The sequence below is a fragment of the Garra rufa genome, chromosome 6, assembly GCF_049309525.1.
Source record: "Garra rufa chromosome 6, GarRuf1.0, whole genome shotgun sequence".
NCBI lineage: Eukaryota > Metazoa > Chordata > Actinopteri > Cypriniformes > Cyprinidae > Garra > Garra rufa.
This window is the reverse complement of record NC_133366.1, coordinates 34899930-34920635: the sequence shown is the minus strand read 5'-3', so window position 1 is coordinate 34920635 and position 20706 is coordinate 34899930. Positions and strand designations below refer to the sequence as shown.

At 34.0% G+C, this 20706-nt stretch overlaps 1 protein-coding gene across 1 annotated transcript in view; it reads right to left on the bottom strand.

Moving 5' to 3' along the window:
* Positions 1 to 20706, bottom strand: part of adgrl3.1 (adhesion G protein-coupled receptor L3.1) — a 134709-nt gene that overhangs the window by 86750 nt on the left and 27253 nt on the right. Inside the window, exons 2-4 of the mRNA XM_073842645.1 lie at positions 6882 to 7023; positions 4955 to 5168; positions 4783 to 4859 (exon numbers count right to left, since the gene is read on the bottom strand). Coding sequence (XP_073698746.1) covers positions 4783 to 4859; positions 4955 to 5168; positions 6882 to 6999 — 409 coding nt within the window. The 5' untranslated portion in view covers positions 7000 to 7023. The remainder of the gene's footprint in view (positions 1 to 4782; positions 4860 to 4954; positions 5169 to 6881; positions 7024 to 20706) is intronic.

The following is a 20706-nucleotide window of genomic DNA, read 5'->3' as shown; positions in this document are numbered from 1 at the left end:
AGACGAAGAAATTAGATATTATTTATTTATATATGTGCTAGTCATATCATACTTTACACTAAAATAAAATAAAAAAAAGAAATCAGGTATTTTATAATAGATTTTTATTGATGTTTAAATGACGCAACTCTAATTTTGATTTAATTTGTCATTAACTGCAAATATTTGTATTTTACTCTAAAATTAAAAGAAAATAATACATTTTATATTATATTATATATTTTTATAAATGTGCAAATGACACAAGTCTAATTTTAATTTAATTTGTCATTAAGGGCAAATATGACAATGTGCCAGTCTTACCGTATTTTACTCTAAAATCAAAAGAAAACAATCATAAATTCAATATTATATCTTTTTATCGATGTGTAAATGACACAACTCTAAATTTGATTTAATTAGTCATTAAATGTGAATATGACAATGCTGCCAATCATATCGTATTTTACTCTAAAATCAAAAGAAAACAATAAGAAATTAAATATTATATCATATATTTGTAAAGATGTGTAAAAATGACAACTCTAATTTTTATTTAATTGGCAAATAAGGGCGAATATGACAATATGCCAGTTATATAGTATTTTACTCTAAAATCAAAAGAAAATATTAAGAAATTAGATATTATATCATGTATTTTTATTGATCTGTAAATGACACAACTCAAATTTTGATTTAATTGATCATTAATGACAAATATTACATTGTAATATTATTGTATTTTACTCTAAAATCAAAAGAATACAATACAAAATTAGATATATATTTTTATTGATTTTAATTGTAATTAAGGGACAATATGAGAATTTTAAGAAATTAGAAATATTAAGAAATCAGATATTATATATTTTTATTGAGGTGTAACAAATTATTGTTTTGAAAAGAAAATATTAAGAAATTATATATTTATATATATATATAATTAAATATTTTATATATTATATATTTTTATATGTAAATGAATATGATACAAATATGATAGTATGCCAGTCAAATCGTATTTTACTCTAAAATCAAGAAAATATTAGGAATTATTATTATTAAATGTATTTTTATTGTTGTGTAACGAATATGGGCGACTAAAACAATGTGCTGATCATATTGTATTTTACTCTAAAATCAAAAGTAAAATTACATATCACATAAGAAAACAGATATATTACTGGTATATGCTACATTTTTATTTGATGACAATATTGGCATGACAGTTAAGCACATTCACCCCCAACTTCTCTTACTGGAATGTGTAAAAAGACATTTTTATTACTGTAATACAATGATTAAAAAATCTCCTTAATGGACAGAATGATGTTTTTATTCAAATCTGCATAAATTAAATACAAATTCTTTTTTTGCATTACAGTAATAATCACGATCTTTAGCACACTACAGAACTGGAGATGAATGTGATATCAGATCAGATGAATTTTTTGTTTTTAACAAAACCAGCACCATTTCCACATGCAGTGTACCATGATCAATAATTTGAGAAAATCAAATACCCTGACCAATCACAAGCTCTCTCACCGTTTTCATTTCTGGAACAGCTGTTTAGCATGCAGCGTGTGAAATCAGTTCTATTCTCTCTCCTCTGAATTGCATCAGACCTGCTAGTTGAAATCTCTTTGTGTAATATATTATGTCTGCCAATAGATCTTGGATAAGGGGCTCCCAAACAATCACCTTCCAATTACCTCCCCTCATTGATTAGAGCATTAGCCCGCCATGGCACACACACACACACACACACACACACACTCCGTGAATACATTAGCCCAAACTGAGTGAGATGTAAAGGTCAGACAAAATGAGAGAGAGCGAGTGACAGAGAGAGAGGGAGAGCGGGAGATGAGGTGGAGAATGATAAATGATGTGTGATTCCAGCCACAGCTTCTATAAAAAGCAGCCGAGCAGGACCGAGAGAGAGAAAAGAAGAAATCTTTCTCTTGTCTTCCGTTTCATGGAACGTTTCCTAATTCCTCTATGGGAATTATACACTGCCACATACCGAGCGTCCCTTGCACATTAGCAGCTCTGAGTTATAGAAACTGAAAATCTATCTCTCGTGTGTTGATAAAAGCGGGCTGCCAGCATCTAAACATCTAAATCGAGTCTCACGTGAGAATGCGAGCATGTGTTACAGGTATATGTGCGAGTGTGTATGAAAGGGAACTCATAAATGGTAATTTCCTCCACATTGACTCTGGGCATGGTCTATGGCCTTGCTAATTGGATCTTACAGTCTGGTCTACCCTGAGGCAGTGTGTATGAGTGTGTGTGTGTGTGTGTGTGTGTGTGTGTGTGGCAGCTGGCAGGTGGTATAACAGGCAACCTCAGGGCAGGATATGGTGCTCTCTCCCTTACACGTTTCCACTGATTACACACACACAAACACACACTGGGAGTCATTCTGAATGAACAAAAAACTGTATAATCAAATCTGTCCAGTTCCAAATTAAAAACATACAGTAGAAGCAGGCACTTTTATGAATCTTTTATGAGGGCAAGGCATGCCGTTACGCAGCATGACACATCCGTTCATAGTTTGTGATTATTCTTATGCGTAGCCCGCTTCCCTACATCTTTCTTCTTGTGCCATGGGGTGCCAGGTTGTCGTCCCCAGTCAAATTCAAGGTCAGACAGATAGCAGGCTGTGCTCTCGACATTAGCCGGAACCGATAATGTTTCCTGTGATGACGCAGATGCTAATGGGGTTTTGTTCTGCGTGGGTTCTGTTTTTCTCGAGTTTGGAGGCAAAGAATTCATTTGTCCTGCCAAACAATTTTGAAAAATGCAAACAGGGTGGTTAATATGTTCGAAGGCTAATGTTTGGGGTGTTATGTAATGTGGACTGTGTTGAATCTCAAATGGTATATCTGATTAATTCCGTGTGCTGTGTAAAATATATGCTCGCATTGTTCTGCATGGCGAACACCTGCTTTCGAAGCACAATGTCTCTTCCTGTTTTTTATTACGCTCTTATGTGCTAATTATGCCTACAAATCAAAGTGTTGACAGGTTCGCACTCCACAATGAGCTCAGATGAAACCTAACACACAGGCCACGTACACACTGCAAAGTTTTGGGAGTGACAACCACATTTAAATGCGGGAATAAATACCCGGAATTATTATTCCATGTGTGTATGGAAAGCAGGATTCACTCCATGTTGCGACAGTTGACAGTGATAACTCACTAGCAACATTACTGCATTACAAACTCGCTGAGATTGTCACTGCCTGAATGTTTCTAGCAATTTGGTTGTATATAGAATGTGATTTGCACTCGCAGTCATTCACTGTCACAGTCATTTTGGAAAGGTTAAACGTAAATTAATTTCAGCTCAGTTTTTATGCCACATACTATCTTTAAGTGCTATATAACATATATATATATATATATATATAACATATATAAATAATGTATGTATGTTAAACATATATTATAACATATTTAAAATAAACACTCAATTTTTAGATAAAAATAAATACTTTGTATTTCATATTCTAAAATATAATTTGAATATACCAATGTAGGTGGAATATTTAAAACTCAAAATCTTACAGGTAGTATTATTTTAGTATTATTTATTACTATTATAGTATTTTTTATATTTATTTGTATTTATTTATAGTTACAGACAAATTGTACAGACACCAGATATATTTTTGATATTTTTTTACTATTGGGTACAGGACAATTCAATTCTTCATACAGTGGACTACCAGTAAAATAAATGTAGTGCTTTTGTCATTTTTAGTTTTTAATTTTTATTTATTTTTAGGTTTTAGTTTTTCATAATTTTAGCATTTTCAAGTTTTTTATTTCAGTGAATTGCTAATACAACACTTCTAATTTTCATTTATTTATTTTTCAGTTTAAGTTTTTTTTTCATCTAAATGTTTTATACTAAAACTTTGTAATAGTTTTACTTTTAGTTAACAATGACAAGCTTTAAACACTATGGCCTCCTATCATTAGTATTTAACAGCCAACAATATGATTCATTTATATAAATAGAACAAATTACATAAAACAGTTTCTTTCTGCTTGAGAAATCTTATCAAGCTTGAATAAACTCATTATGTAAGAATGCTGAGAGCAGACACTGTCTCTTTCAAAACTTAAATGATATAATGTCCTCTTCACTATGCTGTTTAATATTAAATATACAAAACAATATTATTAACCTCCCTATAATTTTAAAATTAATAAGCTGGGTGACAAGAGGAATCAAAATACACACAGTTAAATTCAATTTAATTAAAATCTGATTTAATTTTAATGAATGTATCATATAAATATGACTGATGCAATGTGGATGAGCAAACCAATACACAGTTTATAGCAATTCTGTCATTAATTACTCACCCTCATGTCGTTCCAAAAGTCTAAGACCTTCGGAACACAAATAAAATCTGAGAGCAACTATCACATACCAAGGACATCGTAAAGAGTCCATGTGACATCTGTGGTTCAACCTTCATTTTATGAAGCTACAAGAATACTTTATTTACAATAACAAATTTATTTAACAATTTCTTCTCTTACTTAGTCTCCGCTGAGCGTTCAAGGTCAGAAAGCTCTTCGATTTCTTTAAAAATATCTTAATTTGTGTTACAAAGAACCAAGGTCTTACGAGTTTGGAATGACACGAGGGTGAGTAATTAATGACAGAATTTTCATTTTAGGGTGAATTTATTTTCTATGACTGGCTACACACACATAAAAATGCATTGTAATACAGTAAACAATTCTATTCCAATAGGTTTATAATTTCACCAGATGTTGCGGACACAAATGGTCCTCCTTGATGGAATGACTCATTTAGCTGCAGTGTGTACGTAGCCATACACTTACTGACACACACGCACACACACACACAAACACGCACACATTAATACAACCTGTGAGCCAACAATAGAGTACAAAGCATGTGAATGTATCTCTCTACCTGAGGCCCATAATCTTGTAGGCATCAGGCAGATAGCAGCGAGTGTTCTCCATTTGAGCGGGGTCCGAGTCACAGATCTTGTCATCTGTGCGCCCGTAATTGGCGCTCTCGATCATAATGACATCGGTGCCCGGGCAGCGCAGTTCGATAGGATAACCCTCACATGACAGCTCTCGACGCACCACAGCCATCGGCACTGGAGCACGACTTAAAACTGCAAAAAAAGACAGAGAGAGAGTGAGAGAGAGAAAAATACCACATTGGTACAAACTGTGAAACAAATTTAAACACATCCTTCATCTTGCATTGACACACTCTCTCTCTCAAACATAAAATAATCCAGTTTTCCAGTATGTTAGAGAGAGACAACACATAGTTACTGTGAGGGGAACTATTCTTCATTATACAATAGAAAGATCTCATATGTTGAGCCGAAAGTCACATCTATCTAGTTATCGTGTCCTCAGTAATAACCTTTCTTTAAATTACACACACACACGCAGACACTTAAATCAAAAATTACATTCTTTACCGCCACCCCTTTCCTGTTACCGTAGCAACACACTCCTTTCCCCGCATGACGTATAGCCATAGACAAACACCAACACAATAAACTGCGTTTTCAAATGCGAACACAGACAGACACACTCACACACTCACTCTTATGAAATTAATCTCAGGGATGTGAATGACACTTGACTGTGTGCATGAGTTAATTTCATATTCTGCTGCTGCCTCCGATTAGCATACATACTGACAGCAGAGAGGCCACATCATCATCCAATCAGGATCCAGGATTTAACCGTCGCCATCGCAATCGTTTCCATTGAGGTTTAACAACACACACACACACACACACATACACACACACATAAGAGCGAGCCATTCTGACTCTAACAGAAAGCAAAGGCCAGCAGAAATGACGGTGCACGAGTGTGTGGGCAGAGCTGATGTATAGGAGTGAAATGGCTTATGGGTATAATGTAGGTTATTGGTTTAAATAGAATTGAGTGCAGGCAGGAAGGCTGCTGTCGAGGTGGAACTGTGTTTTAGCGCCCTTGAGACTGGTGGAAGGTGAGTGCCAGAGAAAAGAGGCAATCGATGACAGTGAGAAAAAAGGAGAGCGGCTGAATGAATGTGTGCGTTGCAGAGATACAGAGAACGTCGATGAGGGAGCGCTTGTGTCGAACCGTTGCCTTGATGTTTTTAAAACGTTCCCCCAATGGCCAATTCCCCAGCGTCCTCTGAGCTCCAACCGTTACGCTAAAGGTCCCCTTGAGGGAGCGACTGGCACTCACGGGGTCGCGCTCACATGTGGCGCACACACACGGAGCGTCTAGACGTCTGCATCTATGATTATTGATCTGTCAGATCCCCTTACATCTGCACTCTATCTCGCGCACTTTTAACAGGTTCACACACAATTTTTATAGTTATGGATCGGCCCATAAAATGGCTCGTTCACTGGAAAATAATCCAGCTATATTTCATATTTCACTATGGTGTTTGGCAAAACGCAGCCATCTATTAAAAGGCTTTGGAGTTGTTTTTGTTTGTGTGTTTCGAATATCTCTCCCCCATATGTGCGTGAGCGCGTTTCTGCGTATGTGTGAATGTTTTGATCAACGGATGTGCAGTGGTTGTGAAATTCAGTGATTGCTCATGAATCATTTATTGCTGCGAGAAGAGATGTCTCAATTAATAGTTTCCAAAACTTTTAATAAGACGCAAAAACTTTGTGGAATTTCACTGAAGATTTGAGAGCTGCGCGCTTCGCTCTCATTTGGCTCGTCTTCATCTGACAGTCTGCACTTCAAGGTTGGGGGCCAACTAATCAAATAAAAGCAGTAAGACATCTCATTTATCCATCTCGGCGAAAACAACACAACAAGGAAATAATTGGCTTTTGTGTGTGTGTGCGTATTACCGAGCGTGACGGGTGTGAAGAGGGCGAAGAAGAAAAGTAGGCGTGTGGACCACATGACCGCCGATGACCCTGATGACCTCTGCACTGACTCGCTGAAGATGCGTCTCACATTAGCCATGGAGTTCCTCTCTGATGCGCACACCTAAAGCGGGAAGGACAAACACAGAGCAAGCGAAGAGAATGTTAATGTTACAGCTAAAGGTCACTTTTGTTGCACACAGTGTTACAATTCAAAATAACAGGAAATCAAAATCAACGCTGTTTATTTTCTTATTAAATGTCACTGGGGTTCTTGTGCAAGATGCACATCCCCGCACATTAGTCCAAAATATATTTATTTCCGTAATCAAACAGTCATAACTTGCTTCTTTCCAAACCAACTGAGTACATTCAGCACAGGATGTGTTCTTGTGCTCAAAGACAGCTAGACGGAGAAGAAAACAGAACGCAAAGATCTCCAGCAACATCAAGGATGACCTACTTTTAATCTCAAAACGCGGCGCTCGTGGTCCGAAATACTTCTAGCTGCATGTGTGCACAGTCCAATGAAGAATTCTACAGATAAACACAAAAACACGTATTGTTTTTGTTGCTCTGACAGAAGGCCAGTGGCAGGTTTTTGTAATATGTTCTGTGCAACAAATGTTAAATGAGTTGTTAAGTCGTGATATGTTAAGCACACAATATTATACTGAAATTACGGAATATTTCTTAAGGTTAGTTTAGCATAAAATGTTCCATTAATAACAAATCAGCTCAAAAAGCAGAAAATGATACAGCTCAACCTAGATGTAGTGATCTGTCATATCTCTTGACAATCTAGCCGGTCTCTGAATCATGTCTGTAATGAAGTCGATGACAGTGAAAAACAAATCCATAATATTTAATAGAGATTATTGATTGTTGTGTGTGTGTTTGACCATGCAAGCAGTTAATCATCCGACAAAAAAAGAACGAGTGTGTGGGTGTTTCTTTAACTTCAGGCACTTTTAGGCTCTCAGAGTTTTTAAAGTAGAGTTTTAACTTTTAACTGTTAGAGATTTAAACTTGTTGTTTAGATGAAAGTGTCTTGAAATTGAATCATTTGTTTCAGCTAATATTTAAATGCCTTATATCTGTACAAGTTTTGTTCTATACTTTCAATATTAACTTAAGAAATCTAGGTCACACTTTATTTTAAGATCCAATTCTCGCTATTAACAAACTATTAACTACCATATTTGCCTCAATATACTACTAGTTTGCTGCGTATTAATATGATTATGGATGTAAAATATGGTTATGCAGAACATATGCTTTATAAGTACTAATAAACAGTCAATATGTTAATAGTAAGCATGCTAATAAGCAACTAGTTAATAGTAAGAATTGGTCCCTATACAAAAGTATTACCGAAATCTATTACAAAAAAACTTATAACCTAAACAGAGGGTAAAATAACGATTAACCATTTAAACAACTAATATCACTTACAGATCATTTCCAATCAAGCAAGTAATTTTGCCAAATAAGCAAAAAGTCTAAAAATATTATTGTGTGGATTTACAAATTCTAGATTTGAAACACATATTCACTATTAAAGGAGAAGTTCACTTCCAGAACAAAGATTTACAGATAATTTACCCCCTTGTCATCCAAGATGTTCATGTCTTTCTTTCTTCAGTCGTAAAAATTATGTTTTTTGAGGAAGAAATTTCAGAAATCTTCTCCACATAGTGGACTTCTGTGGTTCCTGCAAGTTTTAGCTACCAAAACACTGTTTAAATGCAGCTTCAAAGGGCTCTAAACAATCCCAGCCGAGTAAGAAGGGTCTTTATCTACCGGGGTTTTTTTTTTTTTTGAAATTACACTTTTTAACCTTAAACGCTCATCTTGTCTAGCTCTGCCTGAACTCTGTGTATTCCGGTTCATGACAGTTAGGGTACATCCGAAAACTTTCATCTCATTTTCTTCTCCAACTTCAAAGTCGTCCTACATCGCTGTACTTCTGCAGCAATGTAGGATGATTTTGAAGTTGGAGGATGAGGAGTTTGAGGAGTTGAGAGCGTTTGAAGTTAAAAAGTATATAAACTGTACATTTTTTTTTTTTTTTTTAGAAAATAACCAATCGTTACGCTAGATAAGACCCTTTTTCCTTGGCTGGGATCATTTAGAGCCCTTTGAAGCTGCATTTTGGAAGTTCAAACTCACAGACACCATTGAAGTCCACTATATGGAGAAAAATCCTGAAATGTTTGCCTCAAAAAAACTATAGAAAAACGTCAAAAGTATATTTCTAAACATCAAATATGCCCATAGTCGTGCAACATGTAACAGTAAAAACAGAGGCATGACAGCATAGGATGAAAATCCTGTGACAATACTCTTGAGAAGACACATGTGGTGCTCTGCTAATGCCTCCTACAACAGCTTAATGCATCTGTCCTCTTTCCCTCTCCCTCTCTCCCACACACACACACACACACACACACACACACACACACACACACACACACAGTTATATATGGCCTGCCTCCACTGAACATCTTTACCTTATTAAAAATAAAGCACCATACAGCTACTGTCTCATTAAACTTACATAAACACTCAACAATGCCACTCAGTCATTAGAAACACACAGTCGCACACTCTGCCTTCTTTCTTATGCACATAAACACGCAGCTTAAACACTCTCTCTTTCTTTGTCTGAGTGATTGATGGCTGCTTAACTAAAGTGAACAGGAGGGTTTCGAGCAGATGTCCCACATTATAAGCAGGGACATATGGAAATATGGCCACGCTACCAGTAAAGAGCATGTGTGTGCATGTGTGTGATCAAATGACCATGTAATCATTTTACCAGTAAAGTCTCAGTCAAATGAATGTGTATCTTAGATCTATGACTATCAAGGACGCAGTAAGGAATCTTTTGGAATTATGGTAAACAGTCAGGAATCTGCCAGGAATCATGTGTACAATATATGCACATATAAAACACACACACACACACACACACACACACACACACACACACACACAATTACTAGTCCACTTTACAAATAATGATGCTTGCTTAAATACTAAATACTAATAATAAAAATTAATACAATAATTAATTTGCATGATTCTTCTAAAGTAATAGTTCACCCAAAAATGACAATCCTTACAATTGTCAGTTATTAAGCCTCATGTCGTTCAAAACCCTTAGGACTTCTGTGGAAAACTAAAGAAGGTATAAAAAAAATAAATAAAAAAAAAACAGCCTGTTTCCGCCACTGAATAAAAAAATAAAAAATTTGGACTTTTTTATGAGTTCACATCTCGCAATTCTGCCTTTTTTAAATCGGAATTGAGTGATACATTTTGCAGTTCTGCCTTTTTTTTCTCTGAATTGTGAAATTTAAACTCACAGTTCTGAAAAATAAAGAATCGTAAGATATAAACTTGCAAATATTATTTATTTTTCTCCAAAATTTTTAATATAAACTCACAGTTGCAAGATGTAAAGAATTTTTTTTATCTCGTAATTGTGAGTTTATATCATGCAATGTGTTGATCATTAAATATAACCACATATAAGCATAAAATAAGCATGGTATTGCCCAAAATATCAAAACCGGCTTCTATAGCTTTATATTTCGCAATTCTGAGAAGAAAAATCAGAACTGTGAGCAATTCTGACTTTATAACTCGCAATTGTGAGTTTATATTGCAGTTCTGGCTTAATTTCTCAGAATTGCGAGTTTATATTTCACAATTCTGGCTTTATAACTCCCATTTTGGAGTTTATACCACACATTTCTGAGAAAATGTCAGAATTGTGAGGTAAAAAAGTTTTAAAAACCTTTTTTATTTTTTATTCAGTGGCGGAAACCAGCTTTCATAGCTTTTTTCTTGCAATTCTGACTTTATTTCTCACAATTGTGAATTTATATCACAAATTCTGAGAAAAAAAGTCAGAATTGTGAGTTTATATTTTGCAATTCTGACTTTATAACTTGCATTTGTGAATTTTATATCTTACAATTCTGACTTTATAACTCGCAATTGTGAGTTTATATCTCACAATTCTGAGAAAAAGAAAGAATTGTAAGGTAAAAAGTCGCAAGGACCTTTTTTAATTTTTTTATTCAGTGACAGAAACTGGCTTCAATAGCTCTCAATTCTGACTTTATTTCTCACAACTGAATTTATATCACACAAATTCTGAGAAAAAACGTCAGAATTGTGAGTTTATATTTTGCAATTATGACTTTATAACTCACAATTGCAACTTATAAAGTCAGAATTACGAGATATAAACTCGCAATTGTGAGTTTATAATGCAATTTTCTTCATTTCTCTGAAATATTTATATTTTAATTTATGTCACACAAATTCTGAGAAAAAAAGTCAGAATTGTGAGTTTATATTTTGCAATTCTGACTTTATAACTCGCAATTAAAAATTTTATATCTCGCAATTCAGAAAAAAATATGAATTGCGAGATAAAAAGTCACAACAACCTTTTTTTTACTTTTTATTCAGTGGCAAAAAACAGCTTTTATAGCTTTTTATCTCGCAATTCTGACTTGTGAGTTTATATTTTCCAATTCTGAGAAAATAGTCCAAATTTTGATTTTATATTTTGCAATTCTGACTTTATTTCTCACAAGTGTGAATGTATATCACACAAATTCTGAGAAAAAAAGTCAGAATTGTAAGTTTATATTTTGCAATTCTGACTCTATAACTCGCGATTTAAAATTTTATATCACGCAAATTTTGACTTTTTAAAACTCGCAATTGTGAGTTTATAATGCAAATTTTCTTCATTTCTCAGAAATCTTTATATTTTAATTTATATCACACAAATTCTGAGAAAAAAAGTCAGAATTGTGAGTTTATATTTTGCAATTCTGACTTTTTTTTATTCGGTGGCGGAAACTGGCTTCCATAGCTTTTTTCACATTTCATGGCATTTTCAAAGTGAAATGTCCAGTGAGTGGTGCTAAAAAGCACATAAAAAATTTTCTGCAGTTCGTAAATTAAATGTCAGGAGCCAACTAAACCCTAAACACAAAAAGACAGTTCACCCAAACAGTGTTGTTTTCGTCAACGATGACGATGACGAAATCATTTCGTTGACGCCACTTTTTTTCATGACAATAACGAGACGATGACGAGATTAAAATGGCTCGTTGATGACTAAAACATGACGAGACGTGTGTGAGTTTTCGTTGACGAGACGAGAATAGACGAAAATATTAGTGGGTGGTCCGTCAGACGTTTAAAATGCATGACATTTCCGCTTATTGTGCATGCCAATTAAAACTTAAAAAGTATCTGACGCTATGGTAACCCGTTTTAGCAATAAATACTCTTTGCTATACTAGTATGGCAAGCCGTTTTAGCATTCTATCCTTGTTTGTCTTTTATGTTCTAAAACATTCCTTCATTATTGTAATTATTGGTGAAAATAGTCGATCCGGAAGCTCACATTGTGTTGAACTATAGATCTGCTATTTTCAGAACTTATAAGTGACACTACCCAACAGCAAAATACTTACTGACCTACATTAATTTGTTAAAAGACTACTTTTTTCCCTTTTTTTGACTAAAACTAGACTAAAACCTTTTTGACTTTTCGTCGACTAAAACTAGACTAAAACCTTTTTGACTTTTCGTCGACTAAAATTGGACTAAAACTATCACATATAGAAGTGACTAAAATTTGACTAAAACTAAGAAGCATTTTAGTCCAAAAGACTAAGACTAAGACTAAATCTAAGATGGTTGTCAAAAACAACACTGCACCCAAAAAGAAAATCAAAAAAGAAAAAAACATTTTCTGAAGCAACCATGCTATTTCACCTTGTTTCTACATAGTTTTGAGCTGTAATGAAAGTCAGCGGGGTTCAGTGTTGTTCTGAAAAAAAAAAAAAGATAAATGAAAAATTTTCTTTTGAGCTCCACAAAAGAAGCCAGCGTGTATAAATGATGACAGAATTTTCTTTTTTGGGTCTTTTTGAGTAATTAATTTTCATTTTACAGTGCAGAATATGTTCACGCTTCTAGTCAGTTCCTCAGTTATTTAATTGTTTAGCATGATCAATTTGACCATATGCTAATCTTAATCACTTAATGACCCAATTAGCTATTTCAGCAAAACCAATGTGTGGCCACTCTAGTATGTATAATACTGATTAACCAGTGGGCATCTGAGGAAGACCATCAGGGGTTCCACTATTCACTCATTAGCCTTTCAGTTCCTTAAAGAACTCATGATGTGTGCGCAATCTGTAGTTGGCTGCAAGTCAATTTACCAATCATTGGGCAGAACATTCATGCCAAGAGTAGCAGATACAAATTAAGGAACAGCGCTCTTATTTTTAGAGATGGCAAACTTCAGCCATCATTGAAGTTTGGATCTTTTTGAGGAATATACAGAGTGGCAGGTACGGTAGGGATGTGCAAAAATACTAATTTAAAAAAATATGTCAAAGTAGTGGGTGGGTTGCCTGAATGACTAACTAGGTTCTTAAGGACATTCTGTACAATTAAGGCAGGTTTCAGATTCACCTGTCACTAACAGGACATGTTTCTTTGGAGGTGTTTACATAAGTAATTGCAATGATTATTTTGCATTCAAAAACAGCTGGACAGAACATGACAGGGGTCTTGAGATATTTTTTATTTTAATTAGACAGGTTTTAACTTGACATGGAATCTTAAAAACAATGCTCATACTGAGACATTGATCAAAGACATATGCTTGCATGTGTGTGACTGTAGCAGCAGTGCATTAAACAATTAGTTAAAAGATACAACTTCTTCAAGAGTGTTTTACTGTGCAGTTGTCTCACAAATAAAGCACTACAAATTCCCAAGATATTTGTTATCAGCCAGTATTAGCATTTTTCGGTCGATATTAAATATTTTCAATATTCATATTACACTAACCTTCAAAAGATGAGTGTCAGTAAGTTGTTTTAATGTATACTTTTGTTTAGCAAGGATGTGTTAAACTGTTAAAAAGTGACAAAGACAAAACATTCTATAAAATCAATGCTATTCCTTTGAACATTCCTCAAATAATCTAGAAGAAAGTATGATTTTTGTTTTCAATATTGATAATAAGATAAAATGTTTCTTGAGCAATAAAATGGGCATATTAGAATGTTTTATGAAGGTTCATGTAACAATGAAGCAATGATAAACTGAAGCAATGATGCTGAAATTTCCGATTTGCCATAAAGTCATATTCAATTTTAAAATATTTTTTATTATATACATTTTTTTTATTATATTATATTTTTATTATATTCGCAATTGTGAGTTTATAATGCAATTCTGTCTTCATTTCTCAGAATTGCAAGTTTATATCTCACAATTTTCACTTCATTTCTTGGAATTGTGAGTTTTATATCACGCAATTCAGAAAAAAAAATCTGAATTGTGAGATAAAAAGTTGCAATAACGTTTTTCTACTTTTTATTCAGTGACATATATTATTATAATTATTATACATACATACATACATACATACATACATATATATATATATATATATATATATATATATATATATTGCAATTCTGACCTCACAATTGCAAGTTTATATCTATGAATTTTGTTTTCAATATTGATAATAAGATGAAATGTTTCTTGAGCAATAAAACAGGCATATTATAATGTTTTATGAAGGTTCATGTAACAATGAAGCAATGATAAACTGAAGCAATGATGCTGAAGTCATATTAAAATGTGAAATATTTTTTTAAGAGCACAATTGCAAGTTATAAAGTCAGAATTGCGAGATATAAACTCACAATTGTAAGTTTATAATGGAATTCTGTCTTCATTTGTGCAATTCTGACTTTATTTCTCGCAATTCTGAGAAAAAAAGTCAGAATTGTGAGTTTATATTTTGCAATTCTGACTTTATACCTCGCAATTGCAAGTTTATATCTTATATATCTTATATGAATTTTGTTTTCAATATTAATAATAAGATAAAATGTTTCTTGAACAATGAAATGGGCATATTCAAATGTTTTATGAAGGTTCATGTAACAAGGAAGCAATGATGCTGAAATTTCAGATTTGCCATAAAATCATATTAAATTTTTTATTTTTTTTAAGAGCACAATTGTGAGTTATAAAGTCAGAATTGCAAGATATAAACTTGCAATTGTGAGTTTATAATGCAATTCTGTCGTCATTTCTCAGAAATTGTTTATAACTCACAATTTTGACTTTATTTCTCGTAATTGAGAGTTTAGATCACGCAATTCTGAGAAAATAAATCAGAAGTTTATATTTTGCAATTCTGACTTTATAAGTCACAATTGCGAATTTTATATTGTGAGATAAAAAGTCGCAATAACCTTTTTTCTACTTTTTATTCAGTGACAAAAAAGCAAACAATAAGTTATAAGTATTTTACTTTTTTGATCAAATAAACAGCCTTAATGAGCAAAAAAATATATATATTTTCATTATTTTTGAGTGGTACTGTACATTTAATTGTGCATGTCCATTTCCTCTATTTGTACATTTAAATGACTTTTTTACTGTTAGAATAACAGTCAAAATCCTGGCAAATCTAAAACAAATATCCATTTTTCATCATTCATTTACACAAAACAGCATAGATAAAATGCTGGCCATTTATCAGTTAATTATTGGCTTATATTGTTTAGCACACTGTTGATTATGCTAATTAAAGCACTGCTTCTAAACAGCTCAAAGTAAAAACAAGAAAAAAACTTCATAAGCTAGTTGACTAGTATATTTTTGGACAATTAGACCATCATGAATTATCTCAAATGTACCCAGTCAGGAAGAGCACAAGGGTTGACCAGCTTCCCCTTATTTTGCTCTCGTACTTATCAGTTAGTCTTAAAAACAACAGTATCTATCCTACTTCATTATCTCACCATGACTGGGCAGATAAAGTATCTGAACAGTGAATAGGTGGCGTTGGCGTGTAAATGTGGGCGGCCATGCATTAATACACACCTCCCTGTGTTGTCAGGCATTTTGTTGTTAGCTTAGTTTCAACAAAAGCATTTTTCTACAGAGGCAGAAAGTTTTGAGACCTTAGTTTAAAACCTAACAAACATAAGTACGCTTGGGTTGTCTTTCTTTAAATGATATGCCACTTGGTGTGACGAGTTGTTATTTAAAGTGATGCCAAATTTCAAGTGTGGCTGAAGTGTCTGAATACTTTTGGGGCCACAGTAGATGGATCCATATTTGATAGAAACTGACAAGTAAAGTCAGCCAATTTCCAAGTTCATTTCCTGCAGTCATGAACTTACTCTAAGAGTGCGGTAGACTGCGTTACTGTACGTGTTGATATGCGATCCCTCCCCCAACACGCACGCTTGCTGTCACTCCCGTTCTCTCTCAGATAATCTATAATGCCATATGGCAGTTTTTGACTCGATTGTGCTGTGGGGTGCCGTACATACTTGGTAGAGTTTGTCTATAATTTATGGCACAGAAATGCTTGCATGCCTCAGTCTCATTCTGGCAATTTCTGTCTGGCATGGCATGACCTTACGAGCTCCCATCAGCCCCTGCAGCTCTGTGTGTCCAGTAATGAGAGCAGCAACCTCTCTCTCTCTCTTTCTCTCTTTCTAAATGAGAGTTTGCCTGCACCCTCAAATCAGGGAGTCTCACAGTAATGACACACAATTAGAAAGACACGACCATGTATCCCCCCACCATCTCGCTCTCCCCATTCCTCCCTGTGTCTCTTTCTATCTCGATCACTCTATCTCTCCCATATCTCCTATTTTTATACTTCACATTCCTCCTCATGCATTTTTGGTGGCATGCAGAGAGGGGGAAAAACTGACCTCTTTTTTTGCTTCCCTCATTAACAACAAGGGAACAAATAACATTTCATGCAGAATAGTTAATGGACATTTGGTAAAATACATACTGATTTCACCTGTAATTGCAAATTACAATATTTCTAATAATATTCTCTCATTGTTTTTTGTCCATCCACTGACATTCAAAAAAACTTATTTTTTAACCTTCAAAATGTTCATAAAGACATCTTGAATTGAGCGCTTTAATTCTATAAATTCTGAGGAGGCAGATTTTATTTGGACTTTTACTCACACATAAACATGGATCAACGCCCACACATGGAATAAAAAAACACACCAAATATGGTGAAAAGATGCTCAACTGTATTTGCTTGACACTCGTGAACTAACCTTATTGGTTCTCATGTTTCTTCATTTCATGTTTTAAAAATGAATAAAAGTCAACATCAGGTAGAATTTTCCTTTATTACCTTTGTTTACTCAAAAATAATAAAACACAAAGAATTAAATGACGTTTAACATGTAATCTTTAGTAAATAGCTAAATGGATATAAATTTCTCACGGCACATTATAATATTGTGCTTAGGGCTGTCATGATTCCTCGATTCAATTCGAGTACTGTGTCGAGTTACCGGCAAAATAATAAAAGTGACGTATTCCACGGACAAGAATCCATAAATTGCATTATTTGACCGTTTTCCAAGGTCAAATAATGATTTACAAAAAGCCTCAAGCTGTTGGTTTATTTCAGCAATTTTTTTGGGCTAGCAGAAGGTATAAATGGCCGGTAATTAAAAAATTTTGTAGCCAAATTGGCTGGTAAGTGAAAAAGTTACATTCAAACCCTGACTCAATGGTAATAAAACACTAAGAATTTCGAGACTGTAATCTTTAGTAAATAACTAAATGAATATAATTTTCTTATTGCACATTATAATTGTGCTTAGGGCTGTCACAATTCCTCGATTCAATTTGAGTACTCGATTTTCAAAAATCCTCGACTGCAATTTGCTGAGTAACCGGCAAAATACCGGAAGTGGCATATTCCATGAACAAGAATCCATAAAGCACATTATTAGAGTATTTTCCAAGGTTGCACAATATATTAAAACCATTTAACAATCACAATAATGCATCATGCTATTGTAAATTTACAAATGCTATGATTCAATTAAATAAATATATGCATTGTGTCATTCTTTACACGTGTGTAGGTCACATACGTATGTATCAGAGTGGCTCCGTTTACAGTAAATTCTTTGTGGAGCGTCTCAAACTCCATCTCTGCGTATTGCCGTTAAGTTTGGTTTTTTATTACGTTCATCTGGGAATGCAACATGTGCTGTTCCATCAGATTTGTAAGGTTAATCATTTATAACAAAAGTGCTAACACAGGAGAATACATCAATATCTTTCTCAATATGCTAACTGTTCATTGCGATTTCAAAATAAAATAATTTTAATGTAATAATTTCATGTTGTTTAATCAATATTAAAGTAAAGTGTAAAAGTTAGTTCTATTGTGTACATAATACATGAACAGTTTTGATCAATAAAACCATATGATTACTTGCGTTTGATATTTTATTTGAACTAAATATTATTGCCTTGTTGCTTTTATATATGTATTTTAAGTCATTTTAAAGGAGGTTGTTCGCATAAGTCTGTTTTTATTACAACAAAATTACTATAATTATCTGAGTACTCGATTAATCATCAGAATAATCGACCGATTAGTCGATTACCAAAATAATTGTTAGTGACAGCCCTAATTGTGATGCCTAAATTCACTTGTAGAATACAACACAAAATACAACACTGTTTTATCATTCTTTTATGTGGACAAAATAGTTTAGAATTTTAATACTGGCCATTTATTCACAATTTATATGTATGGACTAGAATTCTAATATCACTGCATCTCATTTTTTTTTTCTAATTCTAGATGTTCAGACTGGAGTCTACTGTTTGTTTCTGAATGCCCTTCAGCAACCGCCCTTTAGTTTAAAGGAGCAACTGAGATTTAAAAGACTTCCTACAACTAAACACCTTGCTGTTTGTGGTGTTTGACCGTGAATTCAGAGCAGGAATTCAAAGGGGTTGTATGGTTCACATCCCCCTCGACTTCACAGGATTTGTAGCTCACGCAGAATAGGTTAAATTGGCCTGCGCGGTTGGGACCGTTCAACTGGATACTGTAGTTTCAGCCAGAGGGTCTTTGGTTTGGCATCTCACTGGCAATAACATCATCACAGAGTCACAGAATGGGCCAATCAGATTTCACCTAGCCCCACCCCTAACTCCACCCATTTTCTCAATCTGTCTCTCAATAAAGAGCAGAAAAACTTTAAAGAGAGTTTTTGATTTATAACGATGGTGCGGGTGACTTTTTGCTTTGATAGAGGGCATGTTTATGAAACTCTTTCTAAGCCTCAAAGAGTCATAAATCTTTATTCATTTTCCCCATGTTTCAATAATTCAGAATTCAGCATGCTGAAATCACTATTAATCTCGAAGGCGCACACGCACACGCACACGCGCACACAGAGTGCGCTGGTTTGAGTTCCTCTAGACTTTGCTCATAATAGATTCTGTGTCTGTCTCTGGCTCACTCTTCATACTGCCAATACGACTGAGTCTCTCTGATTTATCTTTTATTATGTCCCACAATCTACTTCTAAAGCACTCTGCTCTCTCTCGCTCTCTCTCTCTCTCTTTCTTACACACACACAAAAGCCACATTCATATGCCTACAGATTCTGCCAGTTTCTCATACACACAAATGCACAAACAGATAAAATAACAAACTGAATGGCTGATAAAAGACTATGACAACGTTTGTGCATAAAAATACAAGCACATATAGAATCTTGCATGAATACGTAATGTACACGCTGCACAGACAATGCAAAATAAACATAATGAACTTGATTTGACAGAAAAAAAACTGTAATTAAAATACTACAACTTGACAATTTTAAAGCAATTTACTGAGATGAGACATATTTACTGTGAATGAAGGTGAATGAGAAAGAGGCTTAGAGTGACTAAAGTGCATTCTTGATTGAAAATGTAATTAATAGGTGTTTTTTTTTCCCCAACTTTCCCCAGTTATCTACTGCAGTGGTTCATTTTTAATAAAACCAGGAGTTCTTGACATTTTTCTGTTTGTGAAGGTCATCTTACTATGCCTTCATCGTTTTATTTTTGCTTTTCAAATACCTTTTTATGTCAAACTCAAACTGTTTAACCCTTGTCCCTGATCCAGAATTTCAATCTTTAAAAAACATCTAAAAAACACCTAAAGTTGTAAGACTATAGAATATGATCATCTACACAAACTATTTTCAATATGTATTGTGTGAAAACTAATTAACACTCATTACAACTCTTGTAGCGTCATTTTCACATCTTACAATTTTATCAAGTTTTTTTTAGAAGGTACTCTACTAGACTGCCAAGTAAACAAAAGTATATCAGCATATAATGGCATTTGTGAATAAATAATAAAACTTATGAAAAGTATATTTGGCTGTGTGACATTTCTCATTAATCTGTCACTTTATCAAATTATGCAAAATCTAATTTTCTAATTTTGTATTTCAGATGCATAAATGCTGGCTATCAAATGAAACAATTTCCACCACAATGTAATTTTTAAAATGTCATTACTAAAACTTAATTTCCACCAGAGAATGATATTAAACAATACATTTTATGAATCTAAATCATTCATTCAATGAAACACACACCCACAAAGCAAAATGCAGGATGATGCTATAGTTTTGTCCCTTTTTTTCCATTTGTTTTGTTTTACCAGATAGAAAACACCCTTATTTGTGCACTCAGTGTTGAAGTGCTTTGTCCTGATTTGTTGTCTGCTGGGTACTTCAGTGGGCAGAGTGGGGCACTGGCACAGTCCTGTCACTCCACATTCATCTAGAGTCAGCTACAGGCTAAACACTACTTCAGCCAATGGCTAACATGGATAGAATTGAACGTCTCCAGTGGGTGTATA